At 34.1% G+C, this 19272-nt stretch overlaps 1 protein-coding gene across 2 annotated transcripts in view; it reads left to right on the forward strand.

Moving 5' to 3' along the window:
• Positions 1–19067, forward strand: part of LOC135121423 (pyrokinin-1 receptor-like) — a 100696-nt gene extending 81629 nt beyond the window's left edge. For both annotated transcript variants that reach the window (XM_064045746.1, XM_064045745.1), the window contains exons 3-4: positions 6731–6936; positions 18441–19067. In XM_064045746.1, coding sequence (XP_063901816.1) covers positions 6731–6936; positions 18441–18989 — 755 coding nt within the window. In that variant the 3' untranslated portion in view covers positions 18990–19067. The remainder of the gene's footprint in view (positions 1–6730; positions 6937–18440) is intronic.
• The last annotated feature ends 205 nt before the right edge of the window (positions 19068–19272 follow it).

Raw genomic sequence — 19272 nt, forward strand, 5'->3', positions numbered from 1 at the left:
TTTGGGAATTCTTGGTGTTTTATTTTTGAAGAAGTTTGAAAGAATCTTGGAGGACTTTAGTCTTTTATATTTGAAAGAATTTGAAGATTTTGGTACTATTAGTGTCTTCTGCGTTTAGAATGTGAAGATGTTTTGGGTATCTCAGGTGTTTTGTTTTCGGATTTTTTTAAAGAATCTTCTAGATACTCTGTTTAAATATTTTTAAAAGAATTTGAGAGAATCTTAGGAACCCCCAGTGTTTTTTTTTTAACTGAAAGAACCTTGAGGGTCTCTCGTGTGGTGTTTTATTCTTGAAAGCATAAAAATTTCTCGAGTGCTTCTAGTTAGAATTCTTTCAAAGGAAAGAGTTTGAAAGAATGTTAGAAACCCAAAGTGTTTTTTAATACAAAGAAATCTTGAGGGCCCTTAGTGTGGTGTAACAATTTTGAAAATATAAAAAAATCCTCGAGGATTCTTCTATTTAGAACTCTTTCAAAAGGAAGAGTTTGAAAGTATCTCAGGAGCCTCTAGTGTCTTTATCTAACAATATGAATGAATCTTGAAAGCTCTCGGTGTCTTCTTCTTGAAGGAATAAACAAATTCTCGAGGATTCTTCTATTTTGTCTTTGAAAGAATCTTGGGGCCCCTAGTGCTTTATTTTTAAGAGAATTCAAACATTTTGGATCTTCCTAGTGAATTTTACGAAAAGAATGTGTAATAGTTTTGGGAATTCTTGGTGTTTTACTTTTGAAGAAGTTTGAAAGAATCTTGCAGGACTTTAGTGTTTTATATTTGAAAGAATTTGAAGATTTTGGTACCATTAGTGTCTTCTGCATTTAGAATGTGAAGAAGTTTTGGGTATCTCAGGTGTTTTTTTTCCGATTTTTTGAAAGAATCTTCTAGATCCTCTGTTTAAATATTTTTAAAAGAATTTGAGAGAATCTTAGGAACCCCTAGTGTTTTTTTTTAACTGAAAGAACCTTGAGGGTCTCTCGTGTGGTGTTTTATTCTTGAAAGCATAAAAATTTCTCGAGTGCTTCTATTTAGAATTCTTTCAAAGGAAACAGTTTGAAAGAATGTTAGAAACCCAAAGTGTTTTTTAATACAAAGAAATCTTGAGGGCCCTTAGTGTGGTGTAACAATTTTGAAAATATAAAAAATCCTCGAGGATTCTTCTATTTAGAACTCTTTCAAAAGGAAGAGTTTGAAAGAATCTCAGGAGTGTCTAGTGTCTTTATCTAAGAATATGAAGGAATCTTGAAAGCTCTCGGTGTCTTCTTCTTGAAGGAATAAACAAATTCTCGAGGATTCTTCTATTTTGTTTTTGAAAGAGTTTCAAAGAATCTTGGGGCCCCTAGTGCTTTATTTTTGAAAGAATTCGAACATTTTGGATCTTACTAGTGAATTTTATGAAAATAATGTGTAATAGTTTTGGGAATTCTTGGTGTTTTATTTTTGAAGAAGTTTGAAAGAATCTTGGAGGACTTTAGTCTTTTATATTTGAAAGAATTTGAAGATTTTGGTACTATTAGTGTCTTCTGCGTTTAGAATGTGAAGATGTTTTGGGTATCTCAGGTGTTTTGTTTTCGGATTTTTTTAAAGAATCTTCTAGATACTCTGTTTAAATATTTTTAAAAGAATTTGAGAGAATCTTAGGAACCCCCAGTGTTTTTTTTTTAACTGAAAGAACCTTGAGGGTCTCTCGTGTGGTGTTTTATTCTTGAAAGCATAAAAATTTCTCGAGTGCTTCTATTTAGAATTCTTTCAAAGGAAAGAGTTTGAAAGAATTTTGGAGGCTTTTAGTGCTTTGTTTTTGAAAGAATTTTAAAAAATATTAGGTACCACTCGTGACTTTTGTATATACAATGTGAAGAAGTTATGAGTAACGCATGTTTTTTTTCCAATTAAAAGATTCTTCCGGACTACTTGTATTATAATTTTAAAAGAGTTTGAACGAATGTTAGAAACCCATAGTGTATTTTTAGTACAAAGAAACCTTGAGGGCCCTTAGTGTGGTGTTTCAACCTTGAAAATATAAAAAATTCCTCGAGGATTCTTCTAATTAGAACTCTTTCAAAAGGAAGAGTTTGAAAGAATCTCAGGAGCCTCTAGTGTCTTTATCTAAGAATATGAAGGAATCTTGAAAGCTCTCGGTGTCTTATTCTTGAAGGAATAAAAAAATTCTCGAACACTCTTCTATTTTGTCTTTGAAAGAGTTTGAAAGAATCTTGGTTCCCCTAGTGCTTTATTTTTGAAAGAATTCGAACATTTTGGATCTTCCTAGTGAATTTTACGAAAAGAATGTGAAATAGTTTTGGGGATTGCTGGTGTTCTATCTTTGAAAAAGTTTGAAAGAATCTTGGAGGACTTTTGTGTTTTATTTTTAAAAGAATTCGAGAATTTTGGGTACCTTTAATATTTTCTACGTTTAGAATGTGAAGAAGTTTTAGGTATCTCAGTTGTTTCTTTTCCGATATTTTGAAAGAATCTTCTAGGTCCTCTGTGTTATATTTTTAAAAGAGTTTGGGAGAATCTCAGGAGCTTCTAGTGTTTTCTTTTTTTTAATTAAAAGAACCTTGATGGTCTCTCGTGTGGTGTTTTTTTCTTGAAAGTATAAAGATTTCTCGAGATCATTCTATTTAGAATTCTTTCAAAGGAGAGAGTTTGAAAGAATTTTGAAGGTTGTTAGTGCTTTATTTTTGTAAGAATTTAAAAATAGTAGGCACCTCTGGTATCTTTTGCATATAGAATGTCAAGAAGTGATGGGTATCTAGTGTTTTTTGCGAATTTAAAAGATTTTTCCGGACCACTTGTAATATATTTTTAAAAGGGTTTGAAAGAATCTTAGAAACCCGTAGTGATTTTTTTTTTTAAATACAAAGAAACCTTGAAGGCCCTTATTGCGGTGTATTATTCTTGAAAATATAAAAAAATCCTCGAGAATTCTTCTATTTAGAACTCTTTCAAAAGAAGGAGTTTGAGAGAATCTTTGTTGTGTCTTATTTAAGAAACAGTTTCAAAGAATCTTAGGAGCCTCTAGAGTTTTTTTAAGGATCTGAAGAAATCTTGAGGTCTCCTGGTATCTTATTCTTGAACAAATAAAAAAATTCTTGTAGATTATTCTATCTTGTCTTTGAAAGACTTTGAAAGAATCTTGAGGGGTCTTAATGCTTTATTTTTGAAAGAATTCTAAAGTTATAGATCTCACTAGTGAATTTTACGAAAAGAATGTGAAATAGTTTTGGGAATTCCTGGTGCTTTATTTTTGAAAAAGTTTGAAAGAATCTTGGAGGACTTTAGTGTTTTATTTTTGAAAGAATTTGAGAATTTTGGGTAGGTTTAATGTCTTCTACATTTAGAATGTGAAAAAGTTTTAGGTATCTCAGTTATTTCTTTTCCGATTCTTTGAAAGAATCTTCTAGGTCCCTCTGTGTTATATTTTTAAAAGAATTTGAGAGAATCTCTGGAGCTTCTAGTGTTTTTTTTTTAATAGAAAGAATCTTGGGGGTCTCTCGTGTGGTGTTTTATTCTTGGAAGTATAAAAATTTCTCGAAATCGTTCTATTTAGAATTCTTTCAAAGGAAACAGTTTGAAAGAATTTTGGAGGCTGTTAGTGCTTTATTTTTGAAAGAATTTAAAAATAGTAGGTACCTCTGGTATTTTTTGCATATAGAATGTCAAGAAATGATAGGTATCTCGTGTTTTTTGCTAATTTAAAAAATTCTTCCGGGCCACTTGTAATATATTTTTAAAAGGGTTTGAAAGAATCTTAGAAACCCGTAGTGGTTTTTTTTTTAATGCAAAGAAACCTTGAAGGCTCTTATTGCGGTGTGTTATGCTTGAAAATATAAACGAATCCTCGAAAATTCTTCTATTTAGAACTCTTTCAAACGAAGGAGTTTGAGAGAATCTTTGTTGTGTCTTATTTAAGAAACAGTTTGAAAGAATCTTAGGAGCTACTAATGATTTTTTAAGGATCTGAAAGAATATTGAGGCCTCCTGGTATCTTATTCTTGAACGAATAAAAAAAATCTTGTACATTATTCTATCTTGTCCTTGAAAGAGTTTGAAAGAATCTTGAGGGGTCTTAGCGCTTTATTTTTGAAAGAATTCGAAAATTTTAGATCTCTCTAGTGAATTTTACGAAAAAAATATGAAATAGTTTTGGGAATTCGTAGCGTTTTATTTTTGAAAAAGTTTGAAAGAATCTTGGGGGACTTGAGTGTTTTATTTTTGGAAGAATTTGAGAATTTTGAGTACCTTTGATGTCTTCTACAATTAGAATGTGAAGAAGTTTTAGATATCTCAGTTGTTTCTTTTCCGATTTTTTGAAAGAATCTTCTAGGTCCTGTGTGTTATATTTCTAAAAGAGTTTGAGAGAATCTCAGGAGCTACTAGTGTTTTTTTTTAATTGAAAGAACCTTGAGGGTCTCTCGTGTGGTGTTTTATTCTTGAAAGTATAAAACATTCTCGAAATCGTTCTATTTAGAATTCTTTCAAATGAAAGAGTTTGATAGAATTTTGGAGGCTGTTAGTGCTTTATTTCTGACAGAATTTAAAAATAGTAGGTACCTCTGGCATCTTTAGCATATAGAATGCAAGAAGTGATGGGTATCTCGTGTTTTTTGCGAATTTAAAAGATTCTTCCGGACCACTTGTATTATATTTTTAAATGGGTTTGAAAGAATCTTAGAAAGCCGTAGTGATTTTTTTCTAAATACAAAGAAACCATGAGGGCCCTTATTGTGTTGTGTTATTCTTGAAAATATAAAAAAATCCTCGAGAATTCTTCTATTTAGAACTCTTTCAAAAGAAGGAGTTTGAGAGAATCTTTGTTGTATCTTATTTTAGAAACAGTTTGAAAGAATCTTAGGGGCCTCTAGTGTTTTTTTAAGGATCTGAAGGAATCTTGAGGCCTCCTGGTATCTTATTCTTGAACGAATAAAAAAATTCTTGTTCATTATTCTATCTTGTCCTTGAAAGAGTTTGAAAGAATCTTTAGGGGTCTTGGTGCTTTATTTTTGAAAGGATTTTAAAATTTTAGATCTCACTAGTGAATTTTACGAAAAGAATGTGAAATAGTGTTGGGAATTCCTGGTCTTTTATTTTTGAAAAATTTGAAAGAATCTTGGAGGACTTTAGTGTTTTATTTTTGAAAGAATTTGAGAATTTTGGGTACCTTTAGTGTCTTCTACATTTAGAATGTGAAGAAGTTTTAGGTATCTCAGTTGTTTCTTTTCCGATTTTTTTAAAAAGAATCTTCTAGGTCCTCTGTGTTATATTTTTAAAAGAGTTTGAGAGAATTTCAGGAGATACTAGTGTTTTTTTTTTTAATTGAAAGAACCTTGAGGGTCTCTCGTGTGGTGTTTTATTCTTGAAAGTATAAAAAATTCTCGAGATCGTTCTATTTAGAATTCTTTCAAAGGAAAGAGTGTGAAAGAATTTTGGAGAGTCTTTAATGTAATTTTAAAATAATTCGAAATTCTTACATCTTAGTAGCAAATTTCACCAATAGAATATTTTGAAAGAGTATGAAAGAATCTTCGGGATTCTCAGTGCCATATTTTTGAAAGAGTTTGGAAAATTTCGAGGGATTCTTATGTTTTCTTTAAGAAACAATTTGAACCAATCTTAGGAGCCTATAGTGTCTTTTTTTAAGAATCTGCAGGAATCTTGTGTTTAAGGACCCGTGCTGTTTTATTTTTTAACAAGTTTGAAAGAATTTTCGGAGTTCCATGTGCCATGTATTTTAAAGGATTTTAAAAATTCCAAGGTGTCTCTGTGCCATGTTTAAGAATCAGTTTAAACGAATTTTAGGAGCCTCTAGTGTCTTTTTTCCAAGAATCTGAAGGAATCTTGAGGGCTCTCGTTGTCTTAAGAATTCTTAAAAAAAATCCACGAGATTCTTTTATTTTGTCTTTGAAAGAGTTTGAAAGCACCTTGGATACAATAGAATGTGAAATAGTTTTACGAACCCTAAAGTTTTACTTTTGAGAGAGCATGAAAGAATTTTCGGGATTCCCGATGTCATATTTTTGAAAGAATCTGGAAATTTTTGAGGAAGTCTTGTGCCTTCTCTAAGAAATAATTTAAAACAATCTTAGGAGCCTCCAATGCCTTTTTTACCAGAATCTTAAGGAATCTTGAGGAGTCCTGGTATCTTAATCTTGAAAGAATTAAAAAAAATCAGGGATTCTTCTATTTTGTCTTTAAAAGGGTTAAAAAGGTCACTATTGAATTTTATGTGGAATATGATATTCTCTAGGTCAAATTTTTGGAAGAATATTATATACATTGTTGAAAGAATTTAAAAAAATGACAATTGTGAAGAATTTAATTTTACCGTGACCTGGAAATTTCAGTTCTTGAAAAAAATACTAAAAATGTTAATAAAGGTGAGCTTCGTCCTGTATAAATTTATGCTGAAAATGTATGCAACAATTTAATATTACCAATTTGCAATGTTTGAAAATGAGGCGTAGGCGGCATTAAATGTCTAAATATACACAAATTGTTGGCAAATATGTAATCCCAATGCCTCAATTATGTAGCATCCCACTGAAAATTCCATAATTTATTAGCTCCTCGTTTCTGTTGAATGAAAACATAAAATCACGCACAGTTTATTTATCCATCAATGCATTACTAAACAATTTAAAAATACCATTATCGACCATATTACATTAGTAGACAAAAGTTGAACACTACGTCACCGATTTCTTCATCACAGCTAACTTGTTTCTCGTTCTAGTTGCCGTCGTCGTGGCCTTCTTCATCTGCTGGGCCCCTTTCCACGCCCAGCGCCTCCTCGCCATCTACGGTCAACACACGTCGGCCAACATGATCCGGGCCTTCCAAGTCCTCACTTACGTCAGCGGGGTGTTCTACTATCTTTCAACCACCGTCAACCCGCTCCTGTATCACATAATGTCGCATAAATTTCGGGAGGCTTTTAAGGTGAGCGACGCACTTTGAATTTTTATTCTCAAAGAGTAAACAGCAAAAAAATTGAAATTTTACGCAAGGGTTGACGACAAAGTGATGCAGTAGATGATGAAGCGAGTCGAGTAATCAGGGGTGATTAAACTAATTAATTTTGACGGGTGAATGGAGAGGGCTGGATTTGACAGTGAAGGGACGCTTCAGCCGTATTGTTTGTTGTAAATCGTCGCTAAAGAGCGGATTAAAAAAAACAAAATAGGCTTTAAGATAGGATGAAAACTGGCGCTTTAGGGAAGTTTAAGGGTGGCGTCTGGTTCGGTTTCGCCCAATACTAAATACATTCAAAACATCGTCGTAGTTTCCGGAATTGCATTTTTAAAATACTGAAATCTCCAACCAAGTCAGAATCTAAGTAAACCTGCATTCTGCTACCGCATCACAGCTCGTTTAATACCGATTTCTCGTTTCAATAGATTTTGACTTTTCGCGAGTTATTTACCTCAGTCGTGGATTTTTTAATATTATAAATGGTATCAAAAGAAAGCTGACACTTTTCCCCAGGGGACCTCCTATCTCAGAATGCAAAAAACTTCGGCACTTCGTCAAAAAATGCATCAATGTGCCGGTTAAAATGTGATGTAAAAGTTGGTCAACTTTATAATTTTTTTTTGTAAAAACTGCATACTAGATATGAATATAAATATGGAGGTCCCCTGGACTGAAGTTTGTTAATTCGAAATATAATTTTTTTAAAGCGATAATTCTCATATTTTTAAAATGCAACTCCGGAAACCGCGACGATGTTTTCAATGTATTTAGTATAGGGCTAAACCGAACCAGACGCCAGCCTTAAGTCGGTTTTCTTTGAGATCTACATTTATTTCATTATTCTACATAATCGTTTTTAAACATCTCAAAAATTCTCGAACATATATTATTATTGTATATATTTAACATTTTATTTTCGCTATATTTTCGGAATTAGTGCGTCGAAGTCTATATCCCTCATTTTTTTTGGGAATTTTGCGACAACTTTTCAAAAGCAAAATTTTTCAATATCGCGCTTTCATGAAAATTTCATCAATTTTCAACCATTTTCAAAACTGAACGAAATACATTTTCTCATAGAATTGTACCTCGAGAAATTACTTTCGGTCCAATTTCTTCGATAATTTGTACCATTTTTCCAGAGTAACCAACTGAATTGAGGGCATTTTTTAGGATTTTTCAAAAAAATAGATTTCAAACCAAATATTTCCTAAATGTTCCCAAGGGACTTTAAATGCGCTATATTTTTTAAATTAGTGCATCGAAATCTACATCTGAATTTTCTAAAAATTTTCCGACAGCTTTTTCAAAAGCACAATTTTTCAATATCGCGCTTTCATGAAAATTTCGCCTATTTTCAACTATTTTCAAAACGCAACGAAATACATTTTCTCATTAATTTGTACCTCGAGAAGTTACTTTCGGTCCAGTTTCTTCGACAACTTGTACCATTGTTCCAGAGTAACCAATTGAATTGACGACATTTTTTAGGATTTTTCAAAAAAACAGATTTCAAACCAAATATTTCCTAAATGTTGTCTAGGGACTTTAAATGCGCTATATTTTTTAAATATTTCGGCAATGCTTTCAAAAGGAAATTTTTCAAAATCGTGCTTTTTTGAAAATTTTGGCCCTTTCCGAAATTTAGCCAAAAACTTTTCTTCTAGATTTTGACCTCTAGAAGATACTTGCGACCCATTTCTTTCATAACTTCCACCATTTTTACAGAATCGCCAATTGAAATATGGCAATTTTTAACATTTTCCAAAAAAATTGGATTTCAACGTGAATATTTACAAAATCTTGCCCTGGAACCAAAAACACGCTATGTTTTTGAAATCAGCGCCCTGAAATCTACATCCCTGAAGTTTTTGGAATTTTTTCGGCAACTTTTTTAAAAGTAAAATTTTTCAGAATGAATTTTTGGTCCATTTTTGACCATTTCCGAAATTCATTTCCCGTTTCTTTCCAAACACATTTTCAAAGTCGCCAGTTGTAATATGTACATTTTTAGAATTATACCAAAAATCGGATTTCAAACAGAAAATTTCTAAAATCTTACCCCGGAACCATAAACACGCTGAATTTTTGAAATCGGGGAGTCGAAATCCAAGACCCTGAATTTTTTGGGATTTTTTCGTAAATTTTTTCAAAAGCAAAATATCTCCACTTTTGAATTTCATGGGTTTATTTTATTTAATGTGAGATGAAGATTGAATTTAATTGACAAGTATTCGAATCTACGATAAAAAATACTTCATATTGTGGTCACCTACATTTAAAATTTCAAATTTGGCGCTACAACTAGATGGCAGCAGTGAGGAGGAAGCAGTACGGGACACGACGCTCGTTCGAAGAGTAAAAATTAGTTTTACTAAAAAACCGACTACAATTTCAGGAGTGGGATGAACGACCTTAACATCGGAATGACCAATGTCCGATTTGTGTTTGTGAAGTGCTGATTCATGGAATAGTTACACGGATAAATGGTAGAAGAGTCAAGCACGTGGGAAATGTGAGGTTATGTCAACTCATCGCGTTTTTCATAAAAGGAGAAGATGGCAAGAACCCTCCAAGAAGTGGAGTTGTGTGACGACGCTATTAAGAATGGTCCTTATGCATCGGTACGTACGCTATACGGCCTTGCCTTTGACGACGGTAGTCGGTTGAACAGAAAGAAGCTGTGTCAATGGACGGGTTTCCCTTTTGAGATCGCATCAGATGACTTCAATGAGAAAGTGGATGAGGTAGTGCAGAATTTTACGATCGCAGAACTTTGTGGAGCCGGCCTTCTACTGGGGTTGAATTATGCAGGTACTCACCAAGAAGTGGCCGAGAGAATTTGTTCAGTGTTGACTGATTTTGATCTGTTTACACAAGAAAGAGTTGTTCAAGAACAAGAGAGTGAAGACGAGGACGACGAAGATGATCCGGTAGACAGTGATGATGGTCGAGCAGGCGCGGCAGCAGTCCCTACGTTCACCATGTCTTTCAGAGACATCGAAGATTCCGTACGCACTTTTAGTGGTGATGACAATTATGCAATCGAGACTTGGGTCGCAGACTTTGAAGACATCGCTAAACTTATGAAGTGGTCGGAACTGCAACGACTAGTTTTTGCGAAGAAATCATTAACTGGGCTTGCTAAGTTATTTACCCAAAGTCAGAGGAATTTGGGTACATGGAAGGACTTGAAACGCAGGTTATTGAGTGAATTTTCCAAGAAGGTGAGCACTGCTGAACTGCATCGCATGCTGAATAATAGAAAAATGAAAAAAGAAGAATCTCTCCAGGAATACTTGTTGAAGATGCGTGAACTCGCTTCAAAGGGTCAAATTGAAGAGGAGTCAGTAATCGAATATGTCATTCAAGGTATCAACGATGATCCTGAACACAAATTTTTGTTGTATGAAGCTAAAACTTATGTCGACTTAAAGAAAAAAATTGAAGTTTATGATAAGATTAGAAAGACCCGTACACCTTCGACTCAATCTGTTGGTCAACGTTTCCGAAAGCATAACGAAAACAAAGGAACTTATTCTTCGGGGTCTGTAGGAGCGAAGGGCAGTAGTAAACCCCCTCCAAATCAGAACATAATTAGAAGATGCTATAATTGTAATGGTGTGGGCCATTTCGCCTCAAATTGTCCAATTCCGGTGAGGGAAAAGGGTTCCTGTTACAATTGCAGTTCAAAGGAACATCAGAAGAGGAATTGTCCAGGGAAGAAAAAGGAAGACAACACCACCAATGTGATATCAACCGAGACACAAGATCCCTATATGGTAAACGTTAAGATTAATGTTAAAGATGATTGTCAAACCGAATGTAGCTATAATTTGAATTCATTAATCGATACAGGTAGCCCAATTTCAGTTGTAAAAGTTCGGTATGTCACCGAAAATAATTTCAATGAAGGTCTAAATCCAAATTTAAATTTCGTGGGTGTGAATGGATCGAAGCTTGAAATTTTGGGTATTTTTAACACGGAAGTATTTGTTAATGAAACTGTTTTACCCATAAAATTCTATGTAGTTCCTAATAGCACCATGTCCTTTAACGCTATATTAGGTAGAGATTTTCTCAATACCAAGGGTTTCACGTTTACGTTAGGAGATCATTTAAAAATTATTTCAAACGAATTTGAGAAAGTAAATAACTTTGACGAAATTTTACATGTCGATTTTAAGGTAGGTGAAGAAATAAAAAGTAACAAAGAAGTACAGATCAATCCTTGTTTAGATTATGATAAAAAAGTGGAAGTTTTGGAAGTGTATGATAATTGTTATTTATGTAATGACTCGCCAAAGATTGATTGTAATTACGAAATGAACATTTGTGTTAAGAATAATCAACCAATCTCTTTTAGACCACGGCGTTTATCCTTTTCTGAAGAAGAAAAATTACAAAACATGTTAGATGATCTATTAGAACGAGGCATTATTAGACCTAGTAGCTCTGATTACTGTAGTCCAATTGTACTGGTAAGAAAAAAGACAGGTGATTTAAGGCTTTGCGTTGATTATCGCGAATTAAACAAAATTACTATTAAAGACAACTTTCCTACTCCTTTGATAGAAGACAATCTGGATCGACTTCGAAACAAAAGATATTTTACGACCCTTGATCTTAAGGATGGTTTCCATCATGTTCGTGTAGCAGAATCGTCGATTAAATTTACTAGTTTTATCACACCTTTAGGGAAATTTGAATATCTTAGAATGCCTTTTGGGTTAACTAATGCCCCAAGAGTTTTTAACAGATTTATTAATTTAGTTTTCAATAAATTAATTCGAGCAAACAAAATTATTTTGTACTTAGACGATATTCTAATAGCGACCAACAGTTACGAAGAACATTTAGACATTTTGAAAGAAGTATTTGGTGCAGCCTCCCAACACAATTTGCTTTTTCGAATTGATAAATGTGCTTTTCTTATGTTTGAAATTTCTTATTTAGGATATCTAGTAAACAATGATGGCATCAGACCTAATCCGAAAAATGTTGAAGCAATTTTGCAGTATCCAATTCCTACAAATGCTAAGGAAGTTCATAGGTTTGTTGGTATTGCTAGTTGTTTTCGAAAATTTATAAATGGGTTTTCCGTCCTTACAAAACCTTTATATGACTTGTTAAAAAAGAATGTTGAGTTTCGGTTTGGTGAAAAAGAACTTGAATCATTTGAACAAGTAAAAAATCAATTAGCTTCTTATCCTCTTTTAGCTGTGTATGATCCGCATACCCAAACAGAGTTGCACTGCGATGCATGCACATCTGGGTCGTCGGGAAAGTTTCATCCTGTTTTTTATTTCAGTCGTAGGACGACCGAAACCGAATCTAAATATCACAGCTTTGAATTGGAATGTTTAGCCGCTATTTATGCTATTAAACGATTTCATATATATCTCTTCGGTATACATTTTACGATTGTCACAGACTGTGATAGTTTTAGGCTTACTCTGAATAAAAAAGATATTAATGTTCGAATTTCTGGGTGGGCACTATTTTTACAAAATTATGACTACGAATTGCAACATCGTCCAGGAACACGGATGATCCATGTTGATGCTTTAAGTCGAGCCAACAATATTTTAGTACTAAAGGAAAATACACTGGAACAAAATTTAGCTATTTCTCAAAATTTAGATTCGAGTATTCAAAAGGTTAAGTCTGAACTCGAAATCCGCGAAAGTACAAAATTTGAACTTAGGAATGGACTAGTGTATAGAAAGAGCAACGGAAAGCTTTTATTTTACGTTCCTTCGTTGATGGAAAGTCAGATCTTAACTATGTGTCATGATAATTTCGGTCACGTTGGCGTGGACAAAACTATGGAGTATCTAAAACGCAGCTATTGGTTTCCTAGTATTAAAGAAAAAGTGAAAAATCATGTTCGAAATTGTTTGAAATGTATCACCTTTTCACCAATTGGTGGCGCTGTGCCGAGTGAGTTACACAATATCCCTATGGGAAATAAACCCTTCGTCACCATACATATTGACCATTATGGTCCATTAGAAAAAACTTTGACAGATAAAAGATATATTTTTGAGATCATTGATTGTTTCATTAAATTCGTAAAACTGTATGCAGTCAAGAGCACCAAAACTTGTGAAGTAATCAATCAGTTAGAAAATTATTTTAGGCACTATAGTGTACCATTACGTATTGTATCCGATCGGGGATCCTGTTTTACCTCTAATGAGTTCGAAAAGTTTATTCAAGAACATATGATTCAGCATATTAAAGTCGCGACGGGGTCACCAAAATCAAACGGTCAGATCGAAAGAATCAATCGAGACTTAACACCAATGTTGTCAAAATTGGCTATTTTAACAAACAAGTGGGAGAAAGCTTTGGGAACAGTTGAATTTGCTATTAACAATTCGTTTTGTAGATCCACTAGTAATTCTCCATCCGTTTTATTGTTCGGTATTAGTCAAAACGATCCTAGCGATCCTTTAAGAAATTCATTGGGCGCTGAAGCTGAAAAAGAAGATGACTTACCCGAGGTTCGAGAAAAGGCTCAGTCTCAGAATGAAAAGTTACAAGCATACAATAAGCGCATGTATGACCAAAAACATAGACCTCCTAAACCGTACAATGTCGGTGATTATGTGATGATAAAAAACATAGATGTTACACCAGGTATTAATAAAAAACTTTTACCTAGGTATCGCGGTCCCTACGAAATCAAGAAGTCATTAGGCAATGATCGTTATTGGATTACAGACGTTGAAGGTTTCCAAGTAACGCAAATCCCATTTGAGGGAGTATGTTGTCCTGAGAATATGAAGCTTTGGCTTCAATAAGTTACAAAGAGATTAGTTTCATTTGTTCATTATTTCATAATGTTGTGTTTCTTAGTTTTGTTTCCACCTCGTTCTAGTTTTGACGCTGACATGTTCGTCTTTTAAGCCGTCTTTTAAGCGATTGGGTTTTCTAATCCATCTCTAATACCCTTATGATTTTTATGTGTCCTAATTACTTATGTGATTTATGTACTTTAGATACTTATGTGCGTCTTATCATTATGTTATTTAGGCGTTATATTATGTATTGGATTTATGTGACTTATGTTTTTAACATTTTATGTTTCACTAACTTATGATGTTTGTGTGACTGAAGTTTAAGCACCTTATGTTTTCTGTCACTTATTATGTTACGTACCTTATGTTTTACTTTGTGTAACTTATGATGTTTGTGTGATTGAAGTTTAAGCACTTTATGTTTTCTGTCACTTATTATGTTATGTACCTTATGTTTTACTTTGTGTATATGATCGGGACGATCATAATGTCAGGATTGGCCGAATTGTGGTCACCTACATTTAAAATTTCAAATTTGGCGCTACAATTAGATGGCAGCAGTGAGGAGGAAGCAGTACGGGACACGACGGTATCTAAACAGAATAATAAACCGCTCGTTCGAAGAGTAAAAATTAGTTTTACTAAAATACCGACTACAATATAACCCCGCCCACCCCGTTTTCTTGTCGATTACTCATTTTATTGGACGAAAACTACCACCCACCTAAACTTTTTAATTTCATTGGTTTATTTTATTTACTGTGAGATGAATATTGAAATTAATTGATCAAGTGTTCGAAACTATGATAAAAAATACTTCATATGGCCCCGCCCACCCACCCCGTGTTCTTCCCGATCACCCATTTTATTGGACGAAAAGTGAATTTACATCGATAAATAATGGAATCTAAACAAAAAAGTAAAACTAATCCCACCCACCTAAACTTTTTAATTTCATTGGTTTATTTTATTTACTGTGTGAAGAAGAATTGATTTAATTTGTCAAGTGTTCGAAACTACGATAAAAAATACTTCATATGGCCCCGCCCACCCACCCCGTTTTCTTCACGACCACCCATTTTATTGGACGAAAATTGGTTTTATATTGATAAATAGTGGAATCTAAACAAAAAAGGTAAAACTAATCCCACCCACCTCCACTTTGGAATTTCATTTGCTTATTTTATTGGACGAAAAGTGGATTTTATATTGATTACTAAGAAACTTTTGAATTTAATTGGTTTATTTTATTTACTGTGAGATGAAGATTTAATTTAATTGGTCAAGTGTTCGAGACTATGATAAAAAATACTTCATATGGCCCCGCCCACCCACCCATTTTTCTTCTCGATCACTCATTTTATTGGACGAAAAGTAGATTTTACATTGATTAATAGCGGAATCTAAATCAAAAATGTAAAACTAATCCCACCCTCCTTCAGTTTTGAATTTCATTGGCTTATTTTATGGACGAAAAATGGTTTTATATTGATAACCATTCGAATCTAAACAAAAAAGTAAAACTAATAACACCCACCTAAACTTTTTAATTTCATTGGTTTATTTTATTTACTATGTGAAGAAGAATGAATTTAATTTGTCAACTGTTTGAAACTACAACAAAAAATACTTCATATGGCCCCGCCCACCCACCCCGTTTTCTTCACCGCCACCCATTTTATTGGACGAAAAGTGGATTTTATATTGATAAATAGTGGAATCTAAACAAAAACGGTAAAACTAATCCCACCCACCTCCACTTTGGAATTTCACTGGCTTATTTTAATGGACGAAAAGTGGATTTTATACTGATAACTAAAAATCTTTTGAATTTCATTGGTTTATTTTATTTACTGTGAGATGAAGATTGAATTTAATTGGTCAAGTGTTCGAGACTACGATAAAAAAACTTTATATGGGCCACCCACCCACCCCTTTTTCTTTTCGATCACTCATTTTATTGAACAACAAGTAGATTTTACATTGATAAATAGCGGAATGTAAATCAAAAATGTAAAACTAATCCCACCCACCTCCAGTTTTGAATTCAATTGGCTTATTTTCTTGGACGAAAAATGGTTTTTATATGGATAACCATTCGAATCTAAACAAAAAAGTAAAACTAATAACACCCACCTAAACTTTTTAATTTCATTGGTTTATTTTATTTACTTTGTGAAGAAGAATGAATTTAATTTGTCAACTGTTCGAAACTACGACAAAAAATACTTCATAATGTCCCGCCCACCCACGTTTTCTTCGCTACCACCCATTTTATTGGACGAAAATTGGTTTTATATTGATAAATAGTGGAATCTAAACAAAAAAGGTAAAACTAATCCCACCCACCTCCACTTTGGAATTTCATTTGCTTATTTTATTGGACGAAAAGTGGATTTTATATTGATTACTAAGAAACTTTTGAATTTCATTGGTTTATTTTATTTACTGTGAGATGAAGATTTAATTTAATTGGTCAAGTGTTCGAGACTATGATAAAAAATACTTTATATGGCCCCGCCCACCCACCCCTTTTTCTTCTCGATCGCTCATTTTCTTGGATGAAAAGTAGATTTTACATTGATAAATAGCGGAATCTAAATCAAAAATGTAAAACTAATCCCACCCACCTCCAGTTTTGAATTCAATTGGCTTATTTTATTGGACGAAAAATGTTTTTTATATTGATAACCATTGGAATCTAAAAAAAAAGTAAAACTAATCCCACCAACCTAAACTTTTTAATTTCATTTGTTTATTTTATTTACTGTGTGAAGGAGAATGAATTTAATTTGTCAACTGTTCGAAACTACGATAAAAAATACTTCATATGGGACCGCCCACCCACCCCGTTTTCTTCTCGACCACCCATTTTATTGGACGAATAGTGGATTTTATATTGATAAATAGTGGAATCTAAACAAAAAAGGTAAAACTAATCCCACCCACCTCCACTTTGGAATTTCATTTGTTTATTTTATTGGACGAAATGTGGATTTTATATTGATTACTAAAAATCTTTTGAATTTCATTGGTTTATTTTATTTACTGTGAGATGAAGATTTAATTTAATTGATCAAGTGTTCGAGAATACGATAAAAAAATACTTCATATGGCCCCGCACACCCACCCCTTTTTCTTCTCGATCGCTCATTTTATTGGATGAAAAGTAGATTTTACCTACATTCGTAAATAGCGGAATCTAAATCAAAAATGTAAAACTAATCCCACCCACCTCCACTTTAGAACTTCATTGGCTTATTTTATTAGACGAAAAGTGGTTTTTATATTGATAACCATTCGAATCTAAACAAAACAATAAAACGGATCCCACTCACCTGAACTCTTTATTTATTGTGAGATGAAGATGGAATTTGGTTTTTCCAGTGTTCGAATCTACGATAAAAATTACTTCATATGGCCCCGCCCGCCCACCCCGTTTTCTTCTCAATCACTCATTTTATTGGACAAAAATTGGATTTTAAATTGATAAATAGTGGAAGTTAAACAAAAAATGTAAAACTAATCCCACCCACCTCCTGTTTTGAATTTCATTGGCTTATTTTATTGGACGAAAAATGGTTTTTATATTGATAAACTAGTGGAATCTAAACAAAAAGTAGAACTAATCCCATCCACCTAAACTTTTGAATTTCATTGGTTTGTTGTATTTACTGTGAGATGAAAATTGAATTTAATTTGTCAAGTGTTCGAAATTACGATAAAAAATACTTCATGTAGCCCCGCCCACCCCCCCCCCCCTTTTTCATCTCAGTCGCTGATTTTATTGGACGAAAATTGTATTTTAAATTGATAAATAGTGGAAGTTAAACAAAAAAGGTAACGCTAATCCCACCCACGTCCAGTTTTGAAGTTCATTGGCCTATTTTATTGGACGAAAAGTGGACTTTATATTGATAAATAGTGGTATCTAAACAAAAAAGTGAAACTGATCCCACCCACCTGAACTTTTGAATTTCATTGATTTATTTTATTTAGCGTGAGATGAAGATTGAATTTAATTTGTGAAGTGTTGGAATCTACGATAAAAAATACTTCATGTAGCCCCGCCTACCCACCCCTTTTTCTTCTCGATCACTCATTTTATTAGACGAAAAATGTATTTTAAGTTGATGAATAGTGGAAGTTAAACAAAAAAGGTAAAACTAATCCCAACCACCTCCACTTATCAATTTCGTTATTTAATTGGACCAAATGTGGATTTTATACTGACAACTAGTGGAATCAAAAACTAAAACTAATCCCACCTATCTGAACTTCTGAATTTCATTGGTTTATTTTATCTACTGTGAGACGAAGATTGAATTTAATTTGTCAAGTGTTCGAATCTACAATAAAAAATATTTTGGTATAGCCCCGCCCACCCACCCCGTTTTCTTCTCGATCGCTCATTTTATTGAACGAAAAGCTGATTTTAAATTGATAAATAAATCCCATCTAAACTTTCTAATTTCATTGGTTTATTTTATTGACGCTGAGATGAAGATGGAATTTAATTTGTAAAGTGTTCGCCCCGCCCACCCACCCTGTTAGGGACCCCTTGTGTTTTATTTGAAGTTGTTAAAAAAAGTTGGGTTATCGACATATTAGATTAAACTAAAAAACGACTAATTGTGTCACTAACCCCCGTTTCTCTCTTTCCAGGCCACCTTCAAGCAGTGCTTTCGCCGCGGCCACCACCGCACCCCCGGCGGAGGTAGGTGTTACTCGACATTATCGGGTCGCTCGTCGCAAGTAAACAGTCATAGCAACACAGATTCTTACAGCCGGCAGAGCTCGCTGCGCTACCTCGATGCCGAGATGGCACGTCTACACGACTCTCGAAGGCCACTGGTTGTTTCCTTCCGAAGGAAAAAGCCTTCGCAAGTCCCGGCGCGCAGAGCGCACAAGCAAGTCACCATTTACGACGACAGCGACGTGCAGGAGGCGCTCACCAACGTGAGCGAGGACGTGGTGGAGGTGCACAGCCTGCAGCCGACGCACATCTGCCCGCTGAACGCCGGCCGGCTGGAGGCGAGGGCGGGCTCGCTGAACTGGGGCGGGGACAAAGGCGCGGCGGGCTTGGTCAAGTCGTGCACGATGCCGGAGATTGGCGGAGGCTGCCTGGTGGGGATGCGGCGGGTGGGGCGCAGCGAGAAGAGGGAGGATCTGACGAGAGTGGAGGAGTTCAGGATCGCGCTTTCAGTCAATTAAGTTTAGGAGTTAGGAGATATGATTGGCTGTGTTATGAATAAGAAATGAATTGGAGGTTTCCAGTTATGTAATACTAACACTGGAGGCGTAAATGCTGTCATAAATTGTGTATTGATGGTGTTACTGTTGTTATTTTTTTGCTCTGATTTCGTGTTGTTAAATGTGGGTTTTTGACTAAGAGTTATTTATTCTAGAGTCTGTGTTTTTTGTTGTTGTTGTTGTTATATGATAGTTTGTGCAACGAAATGGAGTTTTCTATACACTTTCTACTCGATTGTTCGAT

This window comes from Zophobas morio, unplaced genomic scaffold (assembly GCF_036711695.1).
Source record: "Zophobas morio isolate AGI-343-1 ecotype UQ-CSIRO unplaced genomic scaffold, CSIRO_AGI_Zmor_V1 ptg000580l, whole genome shotgun sequence".
NCBI classification, from domain to species: Eukaryota; Metazoa; Arthropoda; class Insecta; order Coleoptera; family Tenebrionidae; genus Zophobas; species Zophobas morio.